This window comes from Ambystoma mexicanum, chromosome 2p (assembly GCF_040938575.1).
Source record: "Ambystoma mexicanum isolate Mex_15411 chromosome 2p, UKY_AmexF1_1, whole genome shotgun sequence".
In the NCBI taxonomy this organism is placed as follows: Eukaryota; Metazoa; Chordata; class Amphibia; order Caudata; family Ambystomatidae; genus Ambystoma; species Ambystoma mexicanum.
In genome coordinates, this window is record NC_090923.1 from 987705528 (window position 1) to 987732777 (window position 27250).

At 47.7% G+C, this 27250-nt stretch overlaps 1 protein-coding gene across 1 annotated transcript in view; it reads right to left on the bottom strand.

Moving 5' to 3' along the window:
- Window positions 1–11263: 11263 nt before the first annotated feature.
- Window positions 11264–27250, bottom strand: part of LOC138567824 (probable palmitoyltransferase ZDHHC24) — a 365146-nt gene continuing 349159 nt past the window's right edge. The window contains exon 3 of the mRNA XM_069646321.1: window positions 11264–11571. Coding sequence (XP_069502422.1) covers window positions 11264–11571 — 308 coding nt within the window. The remainder of the gene's footprint in view (window positions 11572–27250) is intronic.

Consider the following 27250-nt stretch of genomic DNA (forward strand, 5'->3'; position numbering starts at 1 on the left):
AAGGAGAATGTGGAGTTGAAGATGACCCCAAGGTTTTTAGCCTCACAGGTGGGAGCAGGAAGAGGGCCAAGAGAGGCCGTCCAGAGAGTGACAGGAAAGGAGGGAGCAGGTGTGCCGATGAGAAGAATCTCAGTCTTACTGCCATTAAGGCAAGATCATTGGCGGCACAACACACCTGGATAGCAGACAGACAGTCAGAGATGAGAGAAGGAGTAGAAGTGGCAGAAGGGAGCCTGAAAATGAGTTGAGTGTCATTCGCATAGCACTGAAAGGTGGGGCAGAGAGCAGCAATGCGGTGGGCAAGAAGTGCTGGGTATTGGTTGAACAACCAGGGAGAGAGGTTAGACCCCTGGGGAACACCACAGGTAGAGATATAGGTAGAGGAAGGACCCAAGTTGGACCTGGGAGGGCCGATTGATAAGGAAAGTGGTCAGCCAAACCTGGGCCTGATCGGTGATACCTAGGTTATCACGGAGACAGTTGAGCAGGCTAGCATGGTTGACTGTGTCAAAGGCAGAAGAGAGATCAAGTAAGAGGACACAGGGGGTGTTGGAATCGATGTTGGAGAGCAGGTCTTCATGGATGTTCCGGAGAGCAGTTTCCGTGCTTCTGGCAGCTCTGAAGCCAGACTGATGGTCATGGAGACAACCAACAGATTCAGTGTGAAGATTAAGCTGGGAGATGGCCAGCTTTTCCAGGAGTTTGCCCAGGAAAGGAGTGATGGAGATAGGGTGATAGTTAGCTGGGCAGAATGCATCGGCAGAGGGTTTCTTAAGAAGAGGGTGCACAAGGGAAAACCCCAGTGGCGATGGAGTGGTTGCAGAAGTCAGTCAGAGCAGGGGCCAAGGTGTCAATATGGTCCTTGATGGTTTTACAGGAACATGGGTGAACCTGTTTTGACAAGAGTTTCATAGATCAGACTTGTCTAGAAACCTCGTCAGGAGATAAAAGGGGAAAGGTAGAGGTGGAGGGAGGAGAGGCAGCAAGATTGGCCAGCTCCTTGCAGATTTTAAAGAGTTTGGCCGTGTTGTTATATGCCACAGAGACGTGGACTTGGATGTGGGCTCTCTTCTTGGTGCGGACAGAGAGCCGGTATTGCTTTTAGAGCAGGCAGCAGGCCAGTTTGTCAGAGGATTAACCGGAAGCACGACATTTCCTCTCAGCCACCCTGCACTTACCTTTAAGAGTAATGAGGTCTGAGTCATACCAGGAGTTGCACTTGTCTTTGGGCTTCAAGCGGATCCTCATGACAGGGGCAAGAACATCAAGAGTGTCAGAGATAGCAGAGTGGAGCATGGAGAGGGCTGTGTCAGTGTGTGAGTCAGCCAAAGGGGAATGGAGGCGGGGGGGGGGGGGTGAGAAGGTGGCAGCAAAATAATCCACTGACACACAATTCATGGGTCGGATAACCGAGAAGGTAGGTGGCATTGCTGGAGTTGGCTTGGCCTGAGGGGTGGAGAGAGTGGGCTGGGAGGAAAGGAGAAAGTGATCACTCCAGGAGAGAGGAGTGGTGGAAGGGATAGAGAGGGGGGAAGGTCTGAAGAGATCAGAACATCCAGAGTGTGCCCTACAGAGTGAGTCGGGCCAGAGGGGAGTATAGAGAGTGAGAGAGAGTCGCAGAGATCGCGAAAGAGCCCAGAGGAAGGACAGGAAGCATCCAGGTGGATGTTAAAGTCTCCCAGAAGGAGTGGTCGAGATTAGGAGGGAAGAAGAGAGGTCCACCCACTCAGAGAGGAAGGAGGAGATCTGACCAGGTGGCCGATAGATGGTAGCCACAGTAAGGGAATGGCTAAGAGAGAGAGAGAGCCTGCAGACGAGGCATTCGAAAGAAGAGTAGGCCTGTGTAGGAATGACAGAGGCAGGACTCCACTCGGGGAAGATCAGGGCTACACCCCCTCCGAAACGGTTGGACCTGGGCGTGCAGAGGATCTTGTAGCCGTCGGGGAGGAGAGTGGCAAAGATCGTGACAGAGCTGGCCATGAACCATGTCTCAGTGAGACCGAGGATGTCATGGTCAAGTTCTTCAAGGAGGCGTCAGATGTCAGAGCAGTGTTTGACAGGGGCAATATGAAGAAGGTTGCCATCCTTGAAAGACTTCTGGTTAGGGGTACAAATTAGGTATAGAAGTAGCCTGAGGGGTGGGGGGGGCAGAAGAAAAAGGAGTAGAGGGCAGGTAGCCAAGGAGGAGATAGAAGGGGGAGGCAAGGAAGCCGTGGAGGGAAGAGAGGGGACAGCAGGAGAAGGAAGGAAGTTGATGAGGCGTAGGAAGCGTCTATCAAAGATGAGAAGATTGGCCTGAGGGCCTTGAACCAAGACAGTGCCATTCAGGTAAACATTAATGATAACCTTAGAGGAGTCGACGGAAGCCAGGAGGGCCTCCCACCGGGTGCCACCATTAATGGGAGAAGAAGATAGAGGAGAAAGCACAGAGACCATATGAAGAGTCCATAAGTTTGGCAAGGGAACGACAAAGAGGATGTCGGTGAGGCTTTGCCTAGAGGAAGCACTGGTATAGGTGTCAGCGATAGGGAGGCCTGGGTTGGAGACCAGTATGTCCTTTTTAAACTTCTTCCTACCAGAGTTAGTGAGGAGAGCAGGATAATCGATAGAGAAGCAGTTAGAAAAGATAGGAGAGACAGCGAGCACCATAGAGTAGGTAGGGAGAGGAGAGAAGAGGAAGGGGGGTGGGAGAAGTTGTAGGGGCGGGGAGAACACTAGGGAAGGACGCAGGGGAGGTGCAAGCAGACGAGACAATAGAAAATTGAACAAAACGACAAGGGCTCAAACAGTAGTAGGACAGTTTGCTAGGTGAACGCTTTGCAAGAAGGCGAAAACCAAAGACAGCACTACTATCATATTGTAGTTTAACAACAGAGACAGCAAACAATAGGCCTGAGAGTCCTGTAAGGTGGCAGAAAGGCCTAGGTTTCACAATGCAATTTAGATACTTTCACAATGCAATTAAATAAAAACACACCTAGGTCTGAGAGTCCTGTAAAGTGGGAGAAAGGCCTAGGTTTCACAATGCAATTTAGATACATTTACAATGCAATTAAATAAAAACACACCTAGGACTGAGAGTCCTGTAAAGTGGGAGAAAGGCCTAGGTTTCACAATGCAATTTAGGTACTTTCACAATGCAATTAAATAAAAACACACCTAGGTCTGGGAGTCCTGTAAAGTGGGAGATAGGCCTAGATTTCACAATGCAATTTAGATACTTTCACAATGCAATTAAATAGAAACATATCTAGGTCTGAGATTCCTGTAAAGTGGGAGACAGGCCTAGGTTTTACAGTGCAATTTAGATACCTTCATAATGCAATTAAATACTTTCACAAATGTCACAGCGCTATTCTAGCGTGGAATAGGCTAATAATCACAGTAATTAAATCAAGTGTAGGTAAGGTTGCTATGTGGCCGGGTATCAAGGGTAGAGTGTAAGCTCTGTCCCTTACCCGGGCCACTCTTACCGTACTTGTCGCTGCTGCTTGACGGCAGGACTCCAGCTTCCCCAGCTGAGACCTCCACACACTATCAGGAGCCGCGACTGTGGGTGCCGCCCTTTGCCTTTGGGGCCTGCAGCCGCAGGGGCTGCCCCGGGCAGAAGGCTGCCCTGGGAGGGTCCGTTAAGACGAGAAACTAATCAATCAAGGGTGGAGGGAGCGCTGGGAGGCGGGCGGAGGGAGAGGAAGAGGAAGCAAAGGAGTCGGGGAAGCTATGCAGCACGTGGGGCCTGGGGGCACACAAGAACACGGCCCAAGATATAAAAAAGGCCCAGGAGGGTCACAGGCTCAATCCAGCTCACATGGGAACGCGGAGTGGTAAGGCGCAATTCCACGGTGCCGGCTGACTACACCAAGCAGTACAGTGCAGGACAACCAATCACGGGTGGAGGGAGGGCTGGGAGGCGGGCGGAGGGAGGGGAAGAGGTCCGAGACCCAGGTATGTCTGGGCCAGTACGGTGCCACCATGATTATTGTGCAGTGATATTTGCGTATCATCTGGATTGTTTTCCTGATGAGAGGGAATGGCGGGAACGCATATGCAAATATGCTGGAGCATGGGAACAAGAGCGCGTCTCCTTGAGAGTCGGGATGAGGGGTCCTTCTCGCAAATTTCTTGCACTGCTTGTTGCTCTGAGTAGCGAAGAGGTCCAGAGGAAGATGACCCCATGTCGAGAAGATGTTGGATATTTGGTTGTTGTGTAGTTGCCCTTCGTCGGACTGCGACAAATCCCTGCTGGGGGTGTCTGCTTGTTTGTTTTGTAGCCCTGGGAGGTGGAAGACTTGAAGAAGAATGTTGTTGTAAATGGCCCAGTGCCAAATATTCTGTGCTTCTTGGGACAGGGTGTTTGACCACGTTCCGCTTTGTTTCCGCAGATAAAACCTTGTGGTTGTGTTGTCCGTGAGGACTTGTACCACCAAATTCTTGATTAGCGGGAGGAATGATTTTAGGGCCTAGTGTACTGCCCACAGCTCCAGCACATTTATGTGGAGGACGGATTCTTCAGGGGTCCATAGGCCTTTGACTTGGTGTTTGTCCAGGTGAGCTCCCCATCCCGCCAGGGAGGCATCGGTCATAGTCGTGAGATGGTAGCTGGGCTCTACAAGGGGCATCTCCTTTGCGATGTTGTACGGGTATGTCCACCATTTTAGTGTGTTTGAGCAAGTCTGAGTGATGAGTGATGGTAATCTTGTCTGATCAGGACCCCTGGGTTTGGGACCATATGGTAGCTAGAAACCTTTGCACTGGCCGAATATGTAGCCTGCAGTAGGGTATTAGCGGGATGCAGGAAGACATGGGGCCTCATTACGAGGTGGGCGGTAAGGGATTACCGGCACCGGTAAGGGCACCGGTGCCGGTAATCCCTTACCGCTCTACTACGAGTTCCCTTTGCGGGTCCTTCCTTAACGCCTGGCTTTGCCAGGCGTTAAGGACGGGACCTGCAAAGGGATACCGGGGTCAATAACGTTACCGCAATTTGCGGTACCGTTATTGCCGCCTTCCTCCTTCCCATTGAGCCCTATGGGGGCTCAAATGGGAATGGGGAATGGCTCTGGTGAATGGGAATTACAGGTCCCTTCGACCTCAGAATGGACCGGTAATTGCTCCATCCACCAGACCGGAGTCGCAACGATTTTGGAGGCAGCCATGGCGCTAATAGCGCCATGGCTACCTCCAACCTCGTAATGAGGCCCATGGTCCCTAGGAGAGCCATGTATGTGCGCACTATGACCAGCTTGTTTGGAGTAAAGGAGTTTGTTAGGATTATCATTTTTTTCACCCTATCTGATGAGGGTCTGACAAGGCTTTGGTACGTTAGGAATTGAGTGCCCAGGAACACCAAACATTTTGAGGGAACTCTGCAAGATTTGGTGTAATTTATTGCACATCCGAGTTGTTGAAGAAGAGTTTCTGTTTGTCTCAGAAAAAAAACGGTTTGCTGATATGTTGAACCTCGAACCAACCAGTCGTCTAGATATGGGTGGACGTGGTGGCCCTGTTTTCTGAGAAAGGCTGCTACTGGTGCTAGGCATTTTGTGAACGTCCTGGGTGCTGATTTTAGGCTAAATGGAAGTACTCGAAACTGGTAATGGCTTTCGCCGATCTTGAATCTGAGATACTTTTGGTATCTTGGATGTATTGGGATGTGGAAGTATGCATCCTTGAGGTCTAACGCCACCAGATATTCGCGGGGTTGTATGGCCTTTATGGTGTCCTCAAGTGTCACCATCTTGAACTTCTGCTTTTTGAATGTTTTTGTTTAGCTTTCGCAAGTCCAGGATAGGATGCCACTTCCTGTCTGGTTTCTTGACGACGAAGTACCTGGAGTATACTCCTTTTCCCTTTGCCGAACGAGGAACTCTTTCGATTGCCTGTTGCTTTAACATTTGACGCACATCCTGTTGTAGAGTTTGAATGTGCAGGTGTGATACCTTTATGGGATGTAACAGGATTTGTGGGCATTTGAATTCCAACAAGTGGCCATGCTCGATGGCATCTAGCACCCACCTCAATTTTGCTATTGCTTACCACTTGCTGAGATAAAACGCCACATTTCCTCCTACCTGTCTGCCCGTGAGGCAGTCATTGTTGGGCCTTTTTATGCATACTTGATTGAGAGGTGGCTGATCCTCGTTTTCGCTGTCCTTGGTGATACTCCCTGCTACGCTGGGAGGGCTGGTAATATTTCTTTTAGCCCTGGGAGAAGTATCAGGATCTGCTGTAAATCCTGACAATGAAACTTACCAGCCTTTTGAACAGTGTTGGCGCGCTCCTGATGATATTTTAATTGCAAAATAATTAGTGGGTGAGAAGTAGAAAGAAGAGGCTGCAACCTGGGCTTTATCAGAGGCTGGCCTGAGCCTTAGAACTTAGAAAAAATAAAAGACCCTCGGTTGTGCTTCTGCTTTCAAAGATACAAAAGAATACTTGGCTGTAAATGTTCAAAGTTTTTTAATTTGAATTCTATTGACAAAAAAAGAAGTTGAAAAATCAGGTAAGGTACACTTGTTTGAAGAAGGTTTCTATGACACTATAGTTCAAAAGTCACTGGTTGTCAAAGATTATAATAATTGATTACCAAATTGGTGCAGTTTCAATTAATTTATTAAAGATTGTTGGATTTGCTTATTGTAGTATTGTCAAACTAGTTAAATTTCACTGTTTGTCAAAAACCTGTGATTTCAAAGTCTGATTGAATTGCGGTTTCTCAATATCTCTGAAGGTTTGTTTTGTGTACCTTCCAATTGGATTGATGAAATTAAATAGATGCGTGTTCCCTCGACACTTATTTCCCCGCTTTGTGTTGCAAGCTGTTCCTCAGGAGGTAAATGGTGTTCTTCAGAAAGTGTTTAACAATTATGCTCGAATTTGTAAACAATAAATCAATCCTTTTTAGAACTCTTGATAAAAATTAATTTCCCACCATGGCAATCGTACCATCCACATCCTCCCAAGCTAACAAATTCTCCTAAAGAGGAATGTCCTATAACTAGCAATCTAGAATTGGAAACCATGAGCAAAGCCTTATCATCCTCTGTTTGAACTCCAATAGTTCTTTATTTTATTTTTTATCACTTGTATATAATCAAATAAGAAAAACTGATTTTTACAAGGATGAAAATATCGTAAGTAGAAGATCGCATATGCAGATACACTGTGTCAGCAGATGTTGAGAATAGCCAAATCACAGGTTGATTGTCTGTGTGGTCTTGCAAATAAGAGTTCAGGATAGTTCTTTATACACTGTCAAAAGTCAGCATTAAGTCGTGATTGACGTATACCAATGCAAGGGGTTATTTGTACAAGTCATTCAACACAATGGCCCTCATTAGGACCCTGGCGTTAAGGGGTTAACGGCGCAGTAAAAGGCTGCGGCGCCATTAACCCCTTAACGCCTTACTACGAGGTCCCTTTGCGGCTCCCGACCTTAACGGCTGGTCTGGACCAGCCATTAAAGTAGGGACCTGCAAAGGGACCTTGATGGCAATTACGGTACCGCAATTTGCAGTACCGTAATTGCTGCCTTCCCCATTCCCATTGAGCCCTATGGGGCAAAAATGGGAATGGGGAAGGGCCATGGAGAAAAGGGGAATTACCGCCCCGCCAACCTTGGAATGGGGTGGTAATTCCCGCTTTCTCCATGGTGGACTCCAGCATGGACCATGGTGCTAATAGCACCATGGTTTAGCGCCGGAGTCCTAATGAGGGCCAATGAATGTTAGTGTGCCGGTCCGGTAACAACGGTGCCGGTAGCATACCCGCACTTTTGTTACTGGACCATCACACTCCAAGTTCTGCGAGCGGCTGCCACCCCTCCCGCCAGGTCTGACCTGGCGGGCGGAACGGCACCACTCGCAGACTTTGACGGTAGCACAGGCACCATTACAAATGGTGCCTGTGCTACCGTCCTCCCCATTCCCATTAAGTCCTAAGGGACTCGAATGGGAATGGGGAGTTCCTTTTTCCACCGCCTGGCTTTGGGGAATTACCGGGATCGCCAGAGCTGTAATGCCCTGGTAATTCCCCAAAGCCAGGCACCGGAAAAAAACACGACTCCGGCGGCAGCTGTGCCATTTTTACCGGCACGGCTACCGCCGGGGTCGTAATGAGTTCTAAGTCTTGGTTTTGGCCCTGCTTCATAAACAGGTGCAGCAAACTGACAAACTCTGGAGGTCTACCAAGCTGAACATTGCTGCAAATAGAGCTAAAATGGTACTAACATCTTTTAAGGTAGCCTTATTCAAAGCAAAAAGGGATTTCCTCCATAGGGAGATTGAGCAGAGCAGTATTTGCTGTGCCGACCACATTTGGTAGCCCAGCCTGCATTGCGGCTTCCCTTATCCCCTCACAGGAACAAGATAATAACTTCAATGCCTTCTCTGAATAAAAGATTGTGACTATTCAGAAGAGCATTGCCAGTGGCAGGGAGCAGGAGGAACCGTTGGATTATGTTAAGGAAGATGAAATATCGGGGAAGGGGGTATTGGTGGAAGGTTTTAGTTTCCAGCATGTGACTGAGGAACTAATACATTCCCTTATTCTCCAAATTAAGCCAACAAATGATTTGGCATTTGCAATGCCCGCTTGTGCAGGCAGGCGACTAGCTGCTAATGTCACACCTTTTGTAACCCTATTTGTGAACAAGTGCCTGACAGAGAGTTGGGTCCCAGATGCATTAAAATAGGTAATAGTTAAACCCTTGTTAAAAAAACATAATCTGGACCCAGCAGTTTTGAAGAACTATCGGCCAGTAGCCAATTTGATTTGGCCAGCTAAGATTTTGGAGAAGGTGGTCTCCTCTCAAGTTCACACATTTGTGGACAGAGAGGGGTTATTGGATGAACTCCAGTCTTGATTACGACCAAAACATGGGATCGAGATAGCGCTGCTAGCGGTACATGATGACCTTTTGGAGACCGCGGACGGTGGGGGATCCACAGTATTATTGATGCTTCACCTGTCTACGACCTTCGATACGGTAGATCATCAAATCATGCTGCAGCATATTGGAAGAGTGGGAAAAGCATCAGAGCAAGTTGTGAGGTGGTTTAGATTCTTCCTGATGGACAGAGTTCAGCGTGTGTTGTTTGGTGGCTTTACCTGTGAGGCCGTGTTCCCTGGCTGTGGTGTGCCCCAAGGTTCATCATTATACCCACTGATTTTTAACTTGCATATTCGCCCAGTTCTTAATATATTGAGGAGGCATAGTTTGAGTTTTCACTTCTGTGCCTATGATACACAAAGGTATATTGAGACAAATAACATCGAGGACACTTTTGCAAGAATTAATCAGTGTATGGTAGATATTGACAAATGGATGGCACGTAATCAGCTCCAACCGAACGTAGCAAAGGGAAAATGATGATTGAGAGGCATGCCCCTCCCCCCCATATTCTTGGGGAGGAACTTCAGTTTGCCAAGAAAAGAAAAAATCTAGGCTGCGTTTGACAGGAGAACCTGCGCAGTGAAGCCGTAGGTGGGGACTAAGGTGAAGGCAGTGTACTACTCTCTGCGGGTGCTTAGGAATGTCATGCCTGCAGAAGATCATGCAGTGGTAGTGGGGGCAATGACAAATACCCACCTCGACTACTGTAATAGTCTGATGGCAGGTATTCCAGCAAAGCAGCTATTTAGACTCCAGAAGTCCCAGAATGCTGCAGTCAGACTTATTGGACATCTAGCAAAAAGGGATTATGTATCTTCTCTTCCTAGATCCCTTTGTCGGCTACTGGTAGAAGATCGAAATACGTTCCAAGTTGCCTGCTTGACGTACAAGTGTCTGAATGGGCTAGCCCCAGATTATCTCAGTGCTAAGGTCCGTCTGTATCATCCGACCAGAGACATACGCTCTGGAGATGAACTCTTGTTGGTTGTTCCACAAGCTGGTCGACAGAGGGGATAGGAGATTTGGAGTGTTTGGACCCAAACTTTTGAATCAACTCCCATTGGAAATTAGGGCTTGTCAGTCACTGGGGCAGTTAAAGATGTTGAAAACCTATTTGTTTAGATAGGCAGTTCCAACATGGAATCATCATGATGCGCAGTTCTACTTTCGCATTCAGCGGCAGTGACCATCTGCTCCTGGATACAGTTGAGTCTGTCTTGGAGCACGTTATAAATAACTAACATCAAAATCAAACACAACCCCTTTTCCATTTACACAACTACCATTGTGAAATCTAGGGAGGATAGAAGATAAGGCATTTGCTTTTAGGTGGTCCAACATAGATAAGTCAGAACTTTGACAGTAGGGGTCAATATTCTGTATACACTGACCCGATAGCTGGGCTAGGGTGCTTTCTAGATGACAGAGGACCCTGAGAAATCCTTCAATAAAAATTCTTGAATTGTGTCTGAGATTCTGAGTATGCCTTGGCTTGTCTGTGACACTTGAACTGCCCACCTGCTCTATCTTCCCCAGGGAACTTGGTCCAAGCCCACCTGCGTCCTTCGCTGGCCTCCATCCCTTGGTGGGGATAGTGTTGGTGGCAGTGAGGCCTGTGCTGTCCTTTCAGGGGTTCCTTTGCAAAGCCTAATGAGTTCGATCCATAGACCAAGAACGGCAATCCATAAAAGAAAATATACCAATTGGGCAATTAAGTAAAGCTGAACAACTTATTGAGTATAAAGCAACATGGGAAAGATGTATGCAAAAATAACTATCAATATCAACAATTAAGTTCATTTTTCACAAAAGAGATAATGAAGAAAAATGTAGCTACCCACCTCGTAAGACTCAATAATATGTTGCTGAGTTACAGACAGCTACATTTCATGCTATTATCAAATTATCTGAACTGATATTAAAAGAGGACGCCACCACAATAGGAATAAAGGCAAATGGGAACTTAGCAAAGAAATAAGGAAAGAATAATGGGAAAAAGATTATACTATCTTAATGAAAGCATTAGGTCTGCAGCTATTTGGACAAATCATTATTTCACACAGTATAAGCTTTGTAGTATAGCAATAGCAGAAAACATACATACATTTTCAAAAAATTGGAAAAGGAAATGCTTCTATAGTATAACTACAGTGTGTGAAATTGTATGCATGTATGAAGCTAAATAATTAGTGGTCATATATGCAAAACATTCTCTCCAGAACATATTAAAAAGTCAATCCGTAATTGATTTGTTTCAGCATGGTAGAATATGAAGTTGAAAATCTGAGACTAATTGTTTGTCAAACATTGGTCCAAGGTTATACTTGGCTTAATGGAATCTGCAACATCTTTTTCAGACCCAGCTCACCTTCAGTGATTGTTTTTTAGTGGTTGTTGGACCGGAAGACTCCTTGTCTTAAAATGAATCCCATCTCCTGGCAGGGGTGAGGAGACCCAAGGGAAAAGCCAAATCAAAAACCACCTTGTACCCAGAAAGTCCTTCACGTTGCCTTGCCATCCTAGATCATACTGGTTGTGCACACTGAACCACTCCTTGCAGGTTGCCCCCCGTAAGAGCAGGGCAGTGTGGAGGGCGAGGAAACCAGAGCAAAAGAGGAAACTCACCAAACATACGTCTGAGATAAAGACAAAGATGAAAGCTGAGACGCTAACTTGACCTGGAAAAAAACATTACAGAAGTAGATGTGATCATAGTCATAATTTAGTTTATGAAACTGTGATTGCATCCAACAATAATTAATACAATAATTGCAATATAATCAACACTTGCACATATATAAAACTATACCAACATTATGGCAATTAGTCAATTATAAGATAACAACTCATACACAAATTACTCTTCTCATTTGTTTAAAAAACATTCAGTCTGCACTTACTCTAGTATCACAGTTTAAAGGATTGAAAGCAACCGAGGACAACTGAAGTGGGAGTGAGGGGGGGCACTGTGGAGCCAGATTGTAATGGCAGTAGATAGAGCTCCTAGCTCCAGAGCTCATCATACATAAAATAAGGCTTGATGTATAATTTACACTATTGTCCAGGATATCAGTGAAGGTTCCAGATAATTATTTCTAAGGTTTTCCACAAAAGCGTTGTTGCCAACTCTGAAATCCCCACTTGCGACCCTTCTGGTGCAGGGAGCCCTCATTTCGGAGCTCCAGTCCCAGTGGTCTTCTCCCTGAGGCTGATACAGGACTTGACTGAAGCGACTGGTCTATGGTGGTGGGCTTACCCAAAGAGTGGCATCCTCTAGGGCGGCCTACAATCCCCCATCTGGGGTGAGCTTCCAAGGTACCAGCATGATGGTAGGCTGGCCTGTCCTGCAGTTGTTTTGTTCGGTGCTTTCCTTGCATTGTAGCCAAAGGCTTTTACACCGCTCATGAAAGGATCCTCCTGGGGACCTCAACATACTTGAACTTTGGGCCCTGCTACCAGCAACTTTCTGTAGGCACTTGAAAACCACAGGCATTGCAGTGCCTCTGGGTGATATCTTTCAAACCCCTTCCTTTGTTTTTTTTTGTGGGTGCACGGCCATCTTGTGATTACCTCATTGTGCAGGGCCAATTCTATGTATGAGGTTAGGAGGACTTACAGTTTTGTTGCTTTTGAATAAGAGAGTGGTGTGCTCTGAAAAGGCTAATATGAAAGATTCTACTTCACATGAAATAATAGCTATATATGAATAGAGCAGATAAACTTTTTCACTGATGGTTGCTGTTAATCTCTTTCTAAATTTCTCTTTCTAAATTACTGCTGCATCTGCTTATGATTTTCTTTGGTTTGAGTAGTATAACCTTGGAGCCCTCTGAATTTGTTAGAGCTGTCAATCTGTTTTGAGCTGTACCAAAACTGTGGACATAATTAATCTATTATAAGACCTTTTTTTTTTAAACAATTTTTATTTATTTCTAACACAATAACTTACAGACATTGCATTATGTGTTATTCAACATCACATTATATTACTTATCTGTTAAATTCCCTACACACCAACTCCCCCCTCTCTAATCCCGGCCTACTTTACACCGCACCTTCCCACAATCTTTATTTATTCTCCACCAATCACTCCAATTTCTCCATCCCCCCATGTGTGACTATCTTCCACTACCCCGTTATCTAATGTAGTCGCCACTAGTTCTGCAATCAATTGCCTCTAAGCTTCCAACCCGCCCCTTCTTGATACAAATTCCTGCAGGCAGCTTCTTGCCACACCACCATTTCCGCATTTGCCCATTTCAACAGGCCCCTCCACCATACCAGCACCAGAGGCCTTGACTGCACTTTCCATCCCATCGCTATTCTCTTTTTCGCTAATTTGTATGCCAGATCTTTTAATTTATTCATGTATTTGGCTCTCTTGGGCCTTGTAAAGCCCCCCAGTAAACAAGCTAAGGGGGATCCAATTTCCAAGTTGATATTTGCCTTTGTTAGCGTTTGGGCCACCTCTTCCCAGAATCTACCAATCTCTGTGCAAGCCCAGAACATATTTACTAGGTCTGCCTCAATCTCCCCGCACTTCGGACACGCTTGTACCGTTAATCGGCTAAACTTTGCTATTCTATTCGGGGTCAAATATGCTCTATGGGTTATATATAATTGGATCTGTTGGAGCCTTGCGTTCCTAGAAACCTTTTTTGTGGTATATCGTAGATCTATTCCAAGCCGCGTCTGACATTGGCTCTTGCAAGTCTGCCTCCCATTGTTGTCTCGTCTGTCCCAACTCCTTCTCCACTTTGGACATTAACGGCTCATATATCCGTGAGACTTCATGCCCACCTTCTGATACGTCATAAAATGTATCAAGCGTCTCATCTAGCTGCAATTGTGCCCCAGTCACCGGCCACCTGTTTCTTACTTTCCTCTGTAAACTGGACTATGTAAGTATTTGCCCTGGGTGCACCCCAATCTCTCACATCAATACATCAAACCCTCTAGGCGAACCCTCCTCGATCAGGTCTCCCATCGTCGCTACCCCTATAGGTTCCCAATGTTTCCTCACATTCAATCGCAGTTGGTCACTCATCCCCTCCAGTGCCACCAGCGGGATCTGCAGAGAATATGGTGTGATGTTCCCCATCAGTTGGCAGGCTCTGCACCACATTTTACACCCCAGTTTCATCAACCTGGGCGCCTGGGTCATGCAAGAGTCAGTTACCCATATAACTTCCTTCAAGAAGAGCAGAGGTTTTGCTGTTTGTAGCAGTTTCGACTCATGCGTTTGTTCATCTGATAGCCATTTACCTACAAATTGCAGCTGGCTAGCCACATAATATACTTCAAAGTTGGGTAGTTGTATCCCCCCTAACTCATATAAGTTTTGAAGCTTCCACAGTGCCACTCTGCACCTGGAGTTATGCCATAGGAAGTCCCTGCTTATGCTATGTAGTTTGTTGAAGAACAACCTTGGTATCTCAAACGGGACATTTATGAAAAAATTAAGGAGTCTCGGGAGCACCACCATCTTCAGCAGTGCCGCCCGACTCATCATGGTCAACGGCAATTTCGCCCAAAAGGACATGGAGTTCTCAATTCCATTCATTGCTCTCACTGTGTTTCGTGTGTATCCTGTCTGAGGATCATGGTAAATGTCAACCTCCAAATAAGGGAATGTGGTCAGTACCCACTTAATTGGCAGCACCAGTAGAGTGCACACTGTCTTACCGATATATCCTCCTGGTGGAAACAGGCTTATTTCTATGGGTTGATAGTTATACCTGATAAAGCGGTGTAGTGCTCCATCACGTCCAAAACATATTGCAAATTCGTCTCGGGGTGTTGCAAATAGAGAAGCACGTAATCTGCATACAATGAGATAAAATGCCCCCGGTGTATCTATACCCGCCTTGCCATACTCATCTCAAAGATAAACCGCCAGTGGCTCTACCGCCAAGATGAAAAGCATCAGAGACCACGGGCACCCCTGTCTGCTGCCCTTGCTGAGCTGCCATTGTTCCAATATGACTGCGCCTGTTTTGACCCTGGCCACTGGTTCATTATACAACAGCAGCACCCACCTGATATATGTCGGACCCATACCAAATCTTTCTAACACTGCTACTATCAACTGTAGCCACTTGTTAAAGTATTGATATTAACTGTATCCAAGTCTTCAAAGATGTCTGTAACTACGCCGTGACACCCAAGGGTTTGGGCGCATAATAAATGCAATAAATAAATACTAGCCATGGCCATCTAACCTAATAGAACGCCTTAACTGCATCTAATGAAGCTATCACACATTGTTGTGTGTCACCCTGGGTACAATCTATCGCGTGGTGTAATCTACGCAAATGAATGGTGATATTTCTATGCAGGACGTATCCAGTCTGGTCCGAGTATATAAGCTTGGCTATGATTGGTCTGAGCCTTAGAGCCATTACTGCCGTGAGTATCTTCCCATCCTAGTTCAGTAATGACATGGGTCTATACGAGCCACATTCTGCATGTGGCTTATTTGGTTTCAAAAGGGGGACAGTCAACGACTCCCGTAAGGATCCGGGCCGCCTGTCCATTTCCAAAGATTTGTTAAGCATTTCTAACAGAGGCACCAGGATTTCTGTCTTGATAACCTTATAGAATTTGCTGGGGAGCCCATCAGACCCCGGGGCTTTGCCTGTCGGTAATCCTTTGATCACATGTTCTAGTTCCTCTATTGTAATGGGGCCCTCCAACCTATCCCGGTCTTCCATGCTTAGCTTTGGCAGGCTAAGCTCAGACAATGCTTCTTGTATCTCTGCTATATCACACTGTGAGGTTTCTTCATACAATCGCTTATAATACTCATAAACACATTTATTCACTCCTTGTGTTTCACACAATTCTCCATCTGCTCCCACCACTGCTCTAACTGTCTCCCGCTTGTTCTCGCTTCTGAAGAGCCAGGCCAGTAATCGCCCTGGCGTGTCTCCCTCTGCATGCTGCCTCTCAATGTACCTCCTGTAGCTTAAATTACTAAACCTATCCCAGTGCTTCCTACAGTCTTGTTGCAGACAGGCCATCTCGTGTGCTTCTTTCGGGGACCTGTCCCCTGCCTGTGCTATGGCCTCTAGCTTGATTTCTACCTGCTGCAAATCTCTTAGAATCACTTCCTGCATACCCTTTGACTTTGATATGGCTGCTCCTCTTACTACTACTTTAAAGGCCTCCCATAGTATACCAGATGAACTCACACTACCCTCGTTATGCTGAAAGTATTCCTTCACCTCCCCCCTTAGCTGTTCCCGGAACCCTGTGTCTCTGAGTGCCTCCACTCTAAGTCTTCATGTAGGAATCTTGGGTCTGGGGGTGAGGTGCCCTGCCATGTGACCACCAAAGGTGCATGATCTGAGAGAACCCTTATTTTGTATTCTGCACTTATGAATTCCCTTTGTAGTTCCCCACCCGCAAACACATAATCATACCTTGTGTAGAGATTTGTGGGAGCAGTATAGTGGGAATATACCCGATCTAGATTGCGCCTTGACCTCCACACATCTTCTAACAAGAATGCACGCAGCAACGACGTATTGAGAGCTTTCGCTGCAGGGGACGGGTGAGTAAATTTACCATCCGACCTGTCTATTGCTGGGTCTAGCGTGCAATTCAAATGTCCTCTCCATAGTAGCGCCCCATCTCTGTATGGGCCTATCTTCGTATACAAGGATTAGAAATATGCAGCCGTGTCGTGATTTGGGGCATATGTATTAATCACGCATATTTCTCTATTTTCCACCTTCCCTCACAGCATGGTCATCCTGCCATCCGTATCCAAGTAGGTCTAAAGGACCCTGAACGGAACCGTTAGTGCCACCCAAATCAGCAACCCCCTGGCATATGCCGAGTATGTGGAACCTAAAGTCACCCCCCTCCATTTCCGTGCCAAGGTGTCTTGTCTCGCCTTGGTTAGATGTGTTTCCTGCAGAAGGGCTATATCAATCTTTTGGCGTCTCAAATACGTCATTAACCTGTTTCGCTCATATAACTATTCAGACCTCTAATATTACAGGTTATTATCCTTAAGTCATCCATTTTCTATGAGCCAATGCGCCCTCCCACTCCTTCCATCTCCTCCACCCTCCTCCAGCTGTGCGTGTCTGGAGGCCGACTTTCCCTTAACTCTCCCAATTCCCAACTACTCCCAACAATTGCCCAGCTTCGGATCCGAAGCTCAGGCATCCCTGCATCTCGCTCCTATTCCGGCTCAACTGTCGGTGGTCGGAGTGCAGCGGGAGGATACTGGACTACCAGTATCCTACCTAAACTAATCTACTGAGGGTGATAGTAAGAATCTTAGCACCGTCTAGGACCTGGCGGCGCCAGTGCTTCCTGCATTTAGCTCACAGTGACTAATTGTGTCATTTACCAGCTCGGATGACATCGACAGAAAATTACTCTACAAAAATGTCACGGTTCTAATGTACATCATGCAAGCAATGCTTAATCACTTATCGCTTCCGCCTCTCGCCTGGTCATCCTTATCCGACGGGAAGTTTAACGTGTCCATCCAATTGTCCACATCCTCTGGGGTCTCAAAAAAGACACCTTAATCTTTGTGCAGATTTGATTTGATTCGATTTTTTTTGTATTTGTAACGCGCACGTGACGAACTTGATCGTATATTGGCGCAGATGACATCAGCAGAGGTAGATGATATAGATCAAAGCGAGGCCCCCAAAAAATAGGGGCCATCTACCTGAAGAGAAAGGTTTTCAGTGCTCGGCGAAATTGCAGGAGAGTGCTCATGGTCCTGAGTTGTAGAGGTAGAGAATTCCACAACCTGAGACCAAAAACAGAGAATCTTCTGTCACCTGGGGATGTATGAGCTGAGTGAGGAATGATCAGGAGATGACTGTCGCTGGAGCGTAATTGTCTCATTGGGTGATATGGCTGAATTAGCTCTCTTAGATACAGAGGAGCAATGCCATTTATACACTTGAAAATTATGCAGGCTGTCTTGAATTTAAAGTGGTCAGCAATTGAAAGCCAGTGTAGCTCCCGACGATATGGGGACACATGAGTAGATTTGTTTAATTTGAATATCAGTCTGACAGCCACATTCTGTGCTCTAAGAAGCTGCTGGAGCTGTTTGGAAGGGATGCCCAACAATTGACTATTGCAGTAGTCAAGATGGGCACTGGTTAACGCCCCTACCACAGAGGCATGATCCTCTTTAGGAATGTAGGGAAGTGCTTAATGTAGCATTCGCAGGACAAAATGGACTGCTTTGGTCTTCACTGCCAGCTGTACCTCGCTGCCAAGATCTTCTTGCCACATACATCCCAGATTTTTAATTTTAGATACACATTTTTTTACTTTTGCCCAGCAATGTTGGGACAGGCAATTTCTTGGCAGCCGTCAGCAGATGCTTAGGTCAGAATAATATAAGTTCGGTCTTGGCAGCATTGAGCTGTAAATAGTTCTTCGACATCCAGCTGCTCACTTCTGCCAAACATTGCCCCAGTTTGCTAAATGCTACCTGAAAATTGATGATTCATACAAATATCTGGGTATCGTCAGCATATGAATGGAAATCCAACCCGTAGCGTCTTAAGATTTCGAGAAGAGGTCGGATATATAGATTAAACAACAATGGAGACAGGGAGGATCCCTGCGGGACTCCACAGCTCAAACAGATGATGTCTGACAGGAACTCTCCCAGTCTCACTGGCTGCTGACAATTTGTCAGAAAGGACCTGAACCCATTCAATGCTGAATCAGAGACTCTTCCTACCTCCTGAAGTCGTTCCAAGAGGATTTCATGATTTACTGTATCAAAGGCTGCGGACAAGTCCAGCATTACCAGGAGTGTAAGCTCCCCTTGGTCCGCGGCCTTCAACAGTCCATCCTGTACTGCTAGGAAGGCGGTCTCAGTTCCATATTTTGGTTGGAATCCTGATTGGAATTTGTCTAATAATAGTTTGTGTTCAACAAACTCCTGGAGCGGATTAGTGACCACCTTCTCAAGAATTATTGCTGGCCATGGCAGTCCTGCAATGGGACGGTAGTTTTGCAGATCCTCTACGTCCAGTGATGGCTTTTTCAATAAGGGTGAGACAATGGAAAGCTTTAAGCTCTCCGGAACAATCCCAGTCAATAAAGAATTATTAACAAAAGTGGTAATAAATGGGGTTAGCTAATCTGCCAATTTGTTGGCTACATAGGCTGGTAGGGGAGAGAGAGAATCAATTGTGGGTTTGAGAGTCCTAATGAGTTGATAAATATCTTCTTCGGCAACTGGGTGAAAGTCAAAGACAGATAGTAGAGTCTGATTTTGGGGACTGTCAGGCTTAGATACTGCAGGATTTATTATACATATCGGTGGGTCTGTGGAGACTGTCTGTTCAATGTCTGCCCTTATTCGTTCGATCTTATCTATAAAGAAAGAGTTGAACAGATTAGCATGTGCTCCGGTGAAATCAGGCACTGCATTTTTACAGGCAGGGTTACAAAACCTACGTATGATATTGAACAATTCTCTCAGTTGGTTGCTAGCGGACTGCAATTTCTTCCCCAGAAAATCTTTCTTAGCCGAAAATATAGCCAGCTTGTATTCCAACAGGGCTTTTTTAGCTTTGATTTTATTTTCTAAAGTAGGCTTTTTAAACCAGGTCTGGCTGGTCCTACCAACCAGCCTGCGTAGTTCTTGTAAATTAGCTGAGAACCAAGGTTGAGAGACCTTCTTGGCTTTTGGTTTTGACAGAGCTGTTTTGTTACAGATAGCCCTCAAAACTGAGGATCCCATAGTGAAAAATTCCTCACATGGAATTGTAGGGTCATTAGAAGCAAGGGACCCAGAAATGTCAATGCCAGCAATTTTGTCTAGGTCTCTGGCTTTCCGAGAATAGGAAGCCTGTCTAATCTTGGTGTTGGATTTGGCCTGGTTGAACATACTCAATACAATGCAGGACCTTCATCTTTGCCGGGTATAGCAACATGTATTTAAGATTAGCTGCACATAGCCGTCTCTTGACCGACACATATTTCATTCTCTGTTTCTGCACCAAGAATGTGTAATCCGGGTACGCTGTGATGGACACTGATGCTCTGCTTATCATTCCTCCTTTCAGAAAGTGTTCAAGGATTTTTTCCCGGTCTTTATAGTTAAGTATATTGGCAATAATCGGTCGTGGTGGGTCTCCGTGGGCCGGTTTCCTTGTTAGGGCTCTTTGCGCTCTCTCAAGTGTGAACCCCTGAGTGAGCGACTCCGCTCCTATATCTCTTGCAGCAACATGTTTTCAATAAAAGGTGTCGGGTTCAAGCCTTCTTCACCTTCTGGCAGCCCCACAATGCGTACATTATTTCTGCATGCCTATCCTTCCGCCTCTTCTGCTCTGTTCTCCAGATTTCGTACCTGTTGTTGCAGTATGGAGACCTCCTTGGAGTTTTCATTGCAATTACTTGCTTTGGTCTTCACCTCTTTCTCCAGCACCCCTGTGTGTTCCGTCAGTGCCCTGACGTTCTGTCGCAAGAGATTCACGTCAATGCTGATAGCGTCAATTTTAAGTTCCAATGATGTCTTCATCTCTGCTACGGCTTGCAGGATCTGCTGGTCCCTCCTGTCAGGGTTTCCCTCTTCTCGTGCTCCCTGTCCTGTTCGTTTCGTGTTGTCTGTCGCTTGTGCTGTCTTAGCAAACGCATCCATTGAGGACTGTTTCACTTTGGTCTTGTTGTGCTTCGAAGCCATGGTAGCGTCTGATAGTCTCCCTGCTCTCTTTCAGTGCGAGCGGTGTACTACACTTTCTGTTCAGCAGCTGTGCAGCACTGGCCCTTGTCCCTGTCAGCGTACTTGTCCAGCCCCCCTTCCTCGTATGTGGCTGGGCGCTCCACTGTTACTAGGTTAAAGGCGGCGTTGTGGACTCTTCCGTCCTGCCTGTTATACTAGTCTTCGCCCGAGATCCGTGCACCTCTTAGTTCTGCCTTGTTATTATGTTGTTTCCATTATTTGCTGGCAGGTGTTGCCCCTATATGTTTGTGACCGGCCTTAGTAGGCCCTGGGCCTGGCTGCCTTGCGTCTCTCTCCTGTAACAGCCAAGTATTGAACGGCTGCCGTTCTGCTCCGGCCAGTGTCAGTTGCCCACTGCTTCCCCAGGATGGTCTTTCTTTTGTGCGCTATTAGGGTATTGCTCCCCCTTTACTGACAATTTTTTTCACCATAGTGCCTCAATCCTGCTCAGCTTCTTGTCTAGTGCTGCAAACCTACGTATTATGCCGTTGCCCCAGCACCATAGCGTTAGGGGCTTCGTCTTCTGCTTTATATTCACACAAGTCCATATTTCCCGAACTCTGACAGTGTAGTGCCCGAGCCTGGTCAAGCTTCCAGCACAGGGTGTGCACTATCTCCGTGCTACCGCCATGCACAGGCCCCTGTCTTCTGCTTATATGCTGTTCTGCCTTGCGCACCATGGTCGAATCCCGTTGGTCCGCGCTGTCTCACCTTCTCCAGGACTTATTTGTAACTCCCTTTGTTGTGGTGTCTTTCCTGATCCCATGCATATGGGTCGGAACTATAACTGAGCCATCCGACAGGGTATTTCTGCTTCCTGGTACCATCCACATGGCTGATTCCTTTGTTAGGCGAACTCACCCTGTGTGTTATTCTTACTGAGTTACAGTGTGCTTCGTGCTTCACTCGCTCCCATGCCTCATCAGTTACTTTTCCGGAGGCTCAAGTTGCGTCCTCTCTTGCCGGCAACTGTTGCACGTACAAATATATTTTGTATCCTACGCGTCCTGCATGCAGCGGTCCTGCGCGTATTATTGTGCAGACCCTGCAAGCCCATCTCTCCCCACGGACCATCGCTCAACTTTCTGCCGTGCTCCGCTGCCACATCTACCACCCACGTTGGTGCACCGGCAGCCATTTGTACCGTCATGTACTTCCTGCTTCACACTCCGGGTGGCCCGATGCGATCACGGGCTCATTGATGAGGTGCCATCGCTGTATAGCGCCTGTCTCTCGGTAGCGGTGGCCACTGTACTGGGGCGTACCACCCCGGGTCGACTGTGCGCCCTTTCCCTGAGGTGCAGTCCATCGCTCCGTCTGTTAGCCTGCTGCGGTTCTAGTATTCATCAACCCGTTGGAAATGCGCCCGCCTGCAACGGCTTGTTCTGACACACTTTTCCTGACAAGCTGCAATTTCACACGCTCACTTCCACATTTCGGCCACCTTCAGTTCATTCCTTGACCCGTTGGCTTTATCCTTTGTCTCAGGGTGGTTGCCATTTTGTGGCCTCCCCCTCGGGACGCCTTCTTTCTTCTTTCACTCGTAACTCACTGCTTCCATTCGCTATGAGAGTGCAAGCACAATGTTCCTTGGATATTCATATAGCAGCAGTTCCAATATTAGTCTAAATGCATGATTCAAAATCTAAGTTTGTGCCAGGATGGTTCCGGATCAGTAGGAGCAACAAAGAAACATGTCCTATTGCATGGCTGTAGCCACGCCCCCCTCTATTATAAGACGTATCCATCATAGATGGTGTTCTTGCCCTTTAACAACCTCAGACTCATTGTGCTGCAATATCCTTTCAATTGATGCCTAGGATAACATTTGAATCTAATTTGGGTAGTCTTACATGCAGAAGCGAGTCCAGAGAAGTTCGTACTCATTGCAGAACAGCATGTCTTTGGGCTATGACAGATCATGGCACCTAAATGCCTGGAATACTTACCCAGTCCTACTCTTCCTCGTCCCAGCACTAAAGTATGAGGTGACCCACCTCCTACAGGAACCCCTCTTCAATTTTTATTTTCCTTTAGTCACGCACCCTCTTCCATCTGCCTCCGGGCATAATAGCCCACCTCCCCTGAGCGAGCCACAACAGTAAATAACGGTGCCCGAAAGGCCCTTTCGACAACGGGGAAGGCAGAAAAGAAGAGTAGGACTAGGAGTAATGAAGATTACAGGAAAGTAACCCAGGCATTACCTCCACGTCCACTCTTCCTTGTCTCAGCACTAAAGTATGAGGCATGCCAACTCCAAAGAGAATGGGCTGAGATCACAAACACCACAGACCAGACTGGGATATGCAACACGACCAACACCAATTTATTGAAGCACACATTTCAAGACATTAGCAACAAAAAACAATTCACAGAAGTGCCACACTCAAAACCCCAGCCCGAAAGCCCTAGCTTCCTTACTGTGGAAGTTTAAATGGTAGTGATGAATAAATGTGTTGGGGTCAGACCAGGTGGCGACTCGACAAATGTCCTGGATAGGAACCCCACGTGCCTCTGCCCAAGAGTAAGTCATCCCCTGTGTGGGCCTACCCCGCACCCCAGACGGGAGGGGAGAACCCACGGAAGAATAAGCCATGCAGATAGAGTCCCACAGCCACTTACTGATAGTGGGCACAGAAGCTTTCACCCCAGTGGCAGCGCCACCAAATGTGACAAATAGGCGGGGTAAGAAAGAAAGACTTTACTACGTTCCAAATAAATCAGGACAGCCCTCTTGACATGCAGAGTAGACCAGCGGCCCCCCTCCAGGGAGGAGGGAGAGGAGAAAAAAAAGGAAGGAAGGACAATCTCCTTCGAGACATGAAACTTGGGAGCCACCTTAGGAAGGAAGGAGGTGGGACACTTAAGGAACAAGGCATCAGGGGAGACACTTGTGTATAGGTGCGTTATAAATGTCATATCATATCATAACCCGATAGGGCGCCTCGCCAATCTTACCCAGCCTATGCGGCGAAGTGATGGCCATCAGGAAGACAGTCTTAAGAGTCAGAATCTTACGTTGGACCTCCTCCAATGGCTGAAAGGGTGAGTACTGTAGCCCGCAGAACCAAGGGGAAATCCCAGAGGGGCAATCCAGAAGAAGGGATAGGTCTGGCCAACGAGAAAACTTTTGAGAAGCCTCCACACCAAGGAGTGACCACCCACATCAGGTCCCCCAAAAGAACAGATGGCAGCCCACTGAGCACGCAGGGTGGAGATAGAGACCCATGTTGAACCCTTCCTGGAGAAATTGCAGAATGGGAGCCCCAGAACGCAAGGTAGAGGAACAGCCCTGAGCCAGGCACCAGGACATGAAGTGCCCCCAGTGACACTCGTAGGCCTTCAGGTGGAAGGACGCCAGTCCGTTGAATGGAGGACACCACCTCTGCAGAGAGACCCTCAGACACTAGGGTGAGCCCTCTCAGTTTCCAAGCCCCTCCAGACCAGGTTCTTTGGCCTCACCACCCCTGATGGGCAGAGCACCAAATCCAGACCCCCTGAGAGAGGAAGGATGGGGGAAACTGCTAGGTCCAGCAGGAGGGGGAACCAACACCTGTGGGGCCAAAGAGGAGCATCCAAGATGACCTCCGATTGAGAGACCCGTTTCCAGAGCAGCACCTTTTGGATGAGTGGAATGGGGGAACGCATACAGTAGCCCTGCTGGCCATGGAGACGTCAGGGCATCCACCCTCCATACCTCCGGGGAGGGGAATCTGGAGAAGAAACAAGGAACCTTGGCGGTCAAGAGAGAGGGAAATAGATCCACAATCAAAGACCCCAGCACCTTGCACACACTCCGAAAGGCCACATCCCGCAGCACTCAATCCTCTGAAGGAAATACCCTGCTGAGGCGGTCTGCCACCTCATTGTCCCGATCCCTGATATGAAATGCTGACAAAGACAAAATGCGAGTCTCCACCCAGGTATACTGACGGAGAACCAGAGACCCCAAGGACCTTGAGCGGCAGCTCCCCTGACGGTTGACACAGGCTATCATGGCAGTATTGTCCGATTTTAAGAGGACAGCCTTCCCCTGTAACACTGGGGCAAAGGCTCTCAGAACCTCAAAGGCCACAGCTAGCTCCCTCCAGTTGGAAGAACTGGACGTCTCCCTGTTGGACCACAGTTCCTGGTGAGTCCGTACCAAAGAAACTGCCCCCCAACCCAAGAGGCTGGCATCTGTGGTAACGATGATCGGATAGGGCAGGCAAAGAGGGAACCCCTTTAGCAGGTTGGGCAGATGGAGCCACCACCGGAGCTGGTCCCAGAGTGCAGGAACCACGAGAATCAGGGCATCCAAGTCCAAAGAGGATTCCTTCCAGAACCTGCGGATGTGGATAGGCAGGGGACGAATTAAAGCCTGGCCCAGGGTACAAGGAACACACAGGCCACCATGTACTCCTGAGCATGAAGAAAGTACTTGGCCGGAGCCACCTTCTGAGAAAGAAGAAGAACTAGGCAGTCGCTCAACTTTTGAGCTCTTGTGAGAGGAAGTAGCACTCGAGCCTTCGCTGTCCAGAACCTGACCCGATAAACTGAAGGTCTTGGGAGGGCTGCAAGTGAGACTTCGGCCAGTTGATGAGGAAGCCCAATGAGTTAAGGAGGGTGCAGGTGGTCTTCATGTGGGGAAGCAGAAGGTCTTTCAGGAGCCAGTCGTCGAGATATGGAAAAACCTGAACCCCCCGCAGGTGCAGAGCGGCTACAACCGATCCCAGAACCTTGGTGAAGACTTGCAGTGCAGATTTGAGGCCAAATGGCAAGGCTCGGAACTGGAAGGAATCCCTGCCTACAGCGAACCTGAGAAACTTCTCATGAGAGGACCAGATGGGAATGTGAAAGTAAGCATCTTGTAGATCCAAGGATGCCAGAAAATCCTAGTCTCCAACAAGCGGAATAACAGGTTTAAGACATTCCATTTTAAAATGTTGAGTCTGGATGTGAATGTTCAGGGTCTTCAGGTCTATGATAAGACGGTATGACCCCGAGTATTTTGGCACCAGAAACACAATGGAGTAGACTCGCAGACCCTGCTTGCACCGTGGGACCCCAGCGAATGACCTTCTTGGAGAGTAGCTCCCATAGGGCCCGACGCATGGCTAACCTCTTGACAGGGCACCAGGGGAGTGATGTTCGAATTGTGCCTGACGGAAGCAGGGGTGACAGAAATTCCAGCTTGCACCCCAGTGTACCAGCTGATTGACCCAGGTATCTCCAGAAAGACGGGTCCATAGCGTCCTGCAGTTGACCCCCAACAGGCCTGGCGTCAGGACCTCTGCTGGTGAGGCCCGGCTGGAACACCAATTCCTTCCCATCACAAGACGACCCTGCACACTAGGGCGAGCCCTAGAATGCAGGGGCTGCCTAGCAGGGACCAGACACCTGGAAGCAGGAGCCAACGTCCTCCGTAACTGCCCCACATGTTAGGCAGCCTTAAAAACCCTGTACACCTTGTCCTAAAGGTTAACCCCAAACAACCTGCAGCCTTTAAAGGGAACCTTCATTGCAGTAGATTTCTGCCAGCAGTCCGTCCTCCAATCCCTGGTGTGAAGGTGCCTACGACCCGCGATTATGGAACCCTGTCATGATGCCTACCTCCAAGGGGCCAGGTCCGACCCAGCAACCCCAGAGGCAGGCATCATTCCCCCAGGGAAGTGCCAGCGGGCCCAAGCTGGGGCCCTTTGGACACAGTCCTGGCGCCTTAGGCGCCAGGCTCATGTTGGACCCCTGTCCTGGCGCCGTAGGCGCCAGGCTCATAAAGCTAGAGATGTGTTCAAGTGTTTTAATGTGCACTTACCTGATGCAGACCATGCTGCTACATCCAGGCCCTCTTGAGGCCTGAATGGAACTACTTTACCTGTGGGACTACTTTCCACCTGGGTGTGGTAGGGGAAGGATACATACCTGATCGGTGGAAGGATACATATCTGGAACTTCTTCCAAAGCTATTTAAACCACGCCCGATCAGCAACTCACGCTTCGCGTTGTTCTGCTCCTCGCAGCTGGACGCTCACCGTGTCAGCTCCTGCATCTGGACTTCAGCCACGCCTGTCAGCATCCTGGGTCACCTGTAAAGGGAGATAAGAGAGAATTGGGGAGAGAAAGAAGACCTTACCTGCTAAAGCTGCATCACGGAGACATCACACCGACGATCCTGAAAGGGAAGGCATCATTTTTAAAAGCATTTCGCTTCGATCGCTGCAGCGCTGCATTTCACTCACCTTTCCTGGGCACCTCCATCTTCAGCAGCGATCATCCGGATCTGCAGCCACTTCCCAGAGCCTAGAGAGAAAAAGACAAGAACACAAGGTGAGAGAAGGAATTGAATAGGAAAAGCTCAGTTTCCTTCTAAGACTTACCTGTTGGGTCATTCCCATTTCATTTTGGGTCTTGCCGCTTCCTGGCATTCCGGACCCCGGCCCCTATGGGGAAAAAAGACAAAGACATTGAATGAGCGAAAGCAAAGACATTACCCGAACGCTCGTCCAGAACTTACCTGTCATTTACTGGAACTGCACGTATCACTTCGGGTCGGCGCCATATCTCCGGCATTCCGAACCCCGGCCCCTAAGGGGAAAAAGACATAAGCGTTAGCGCTTGCTGCAATAAGACAATGAACATTATTATTAAGCTTG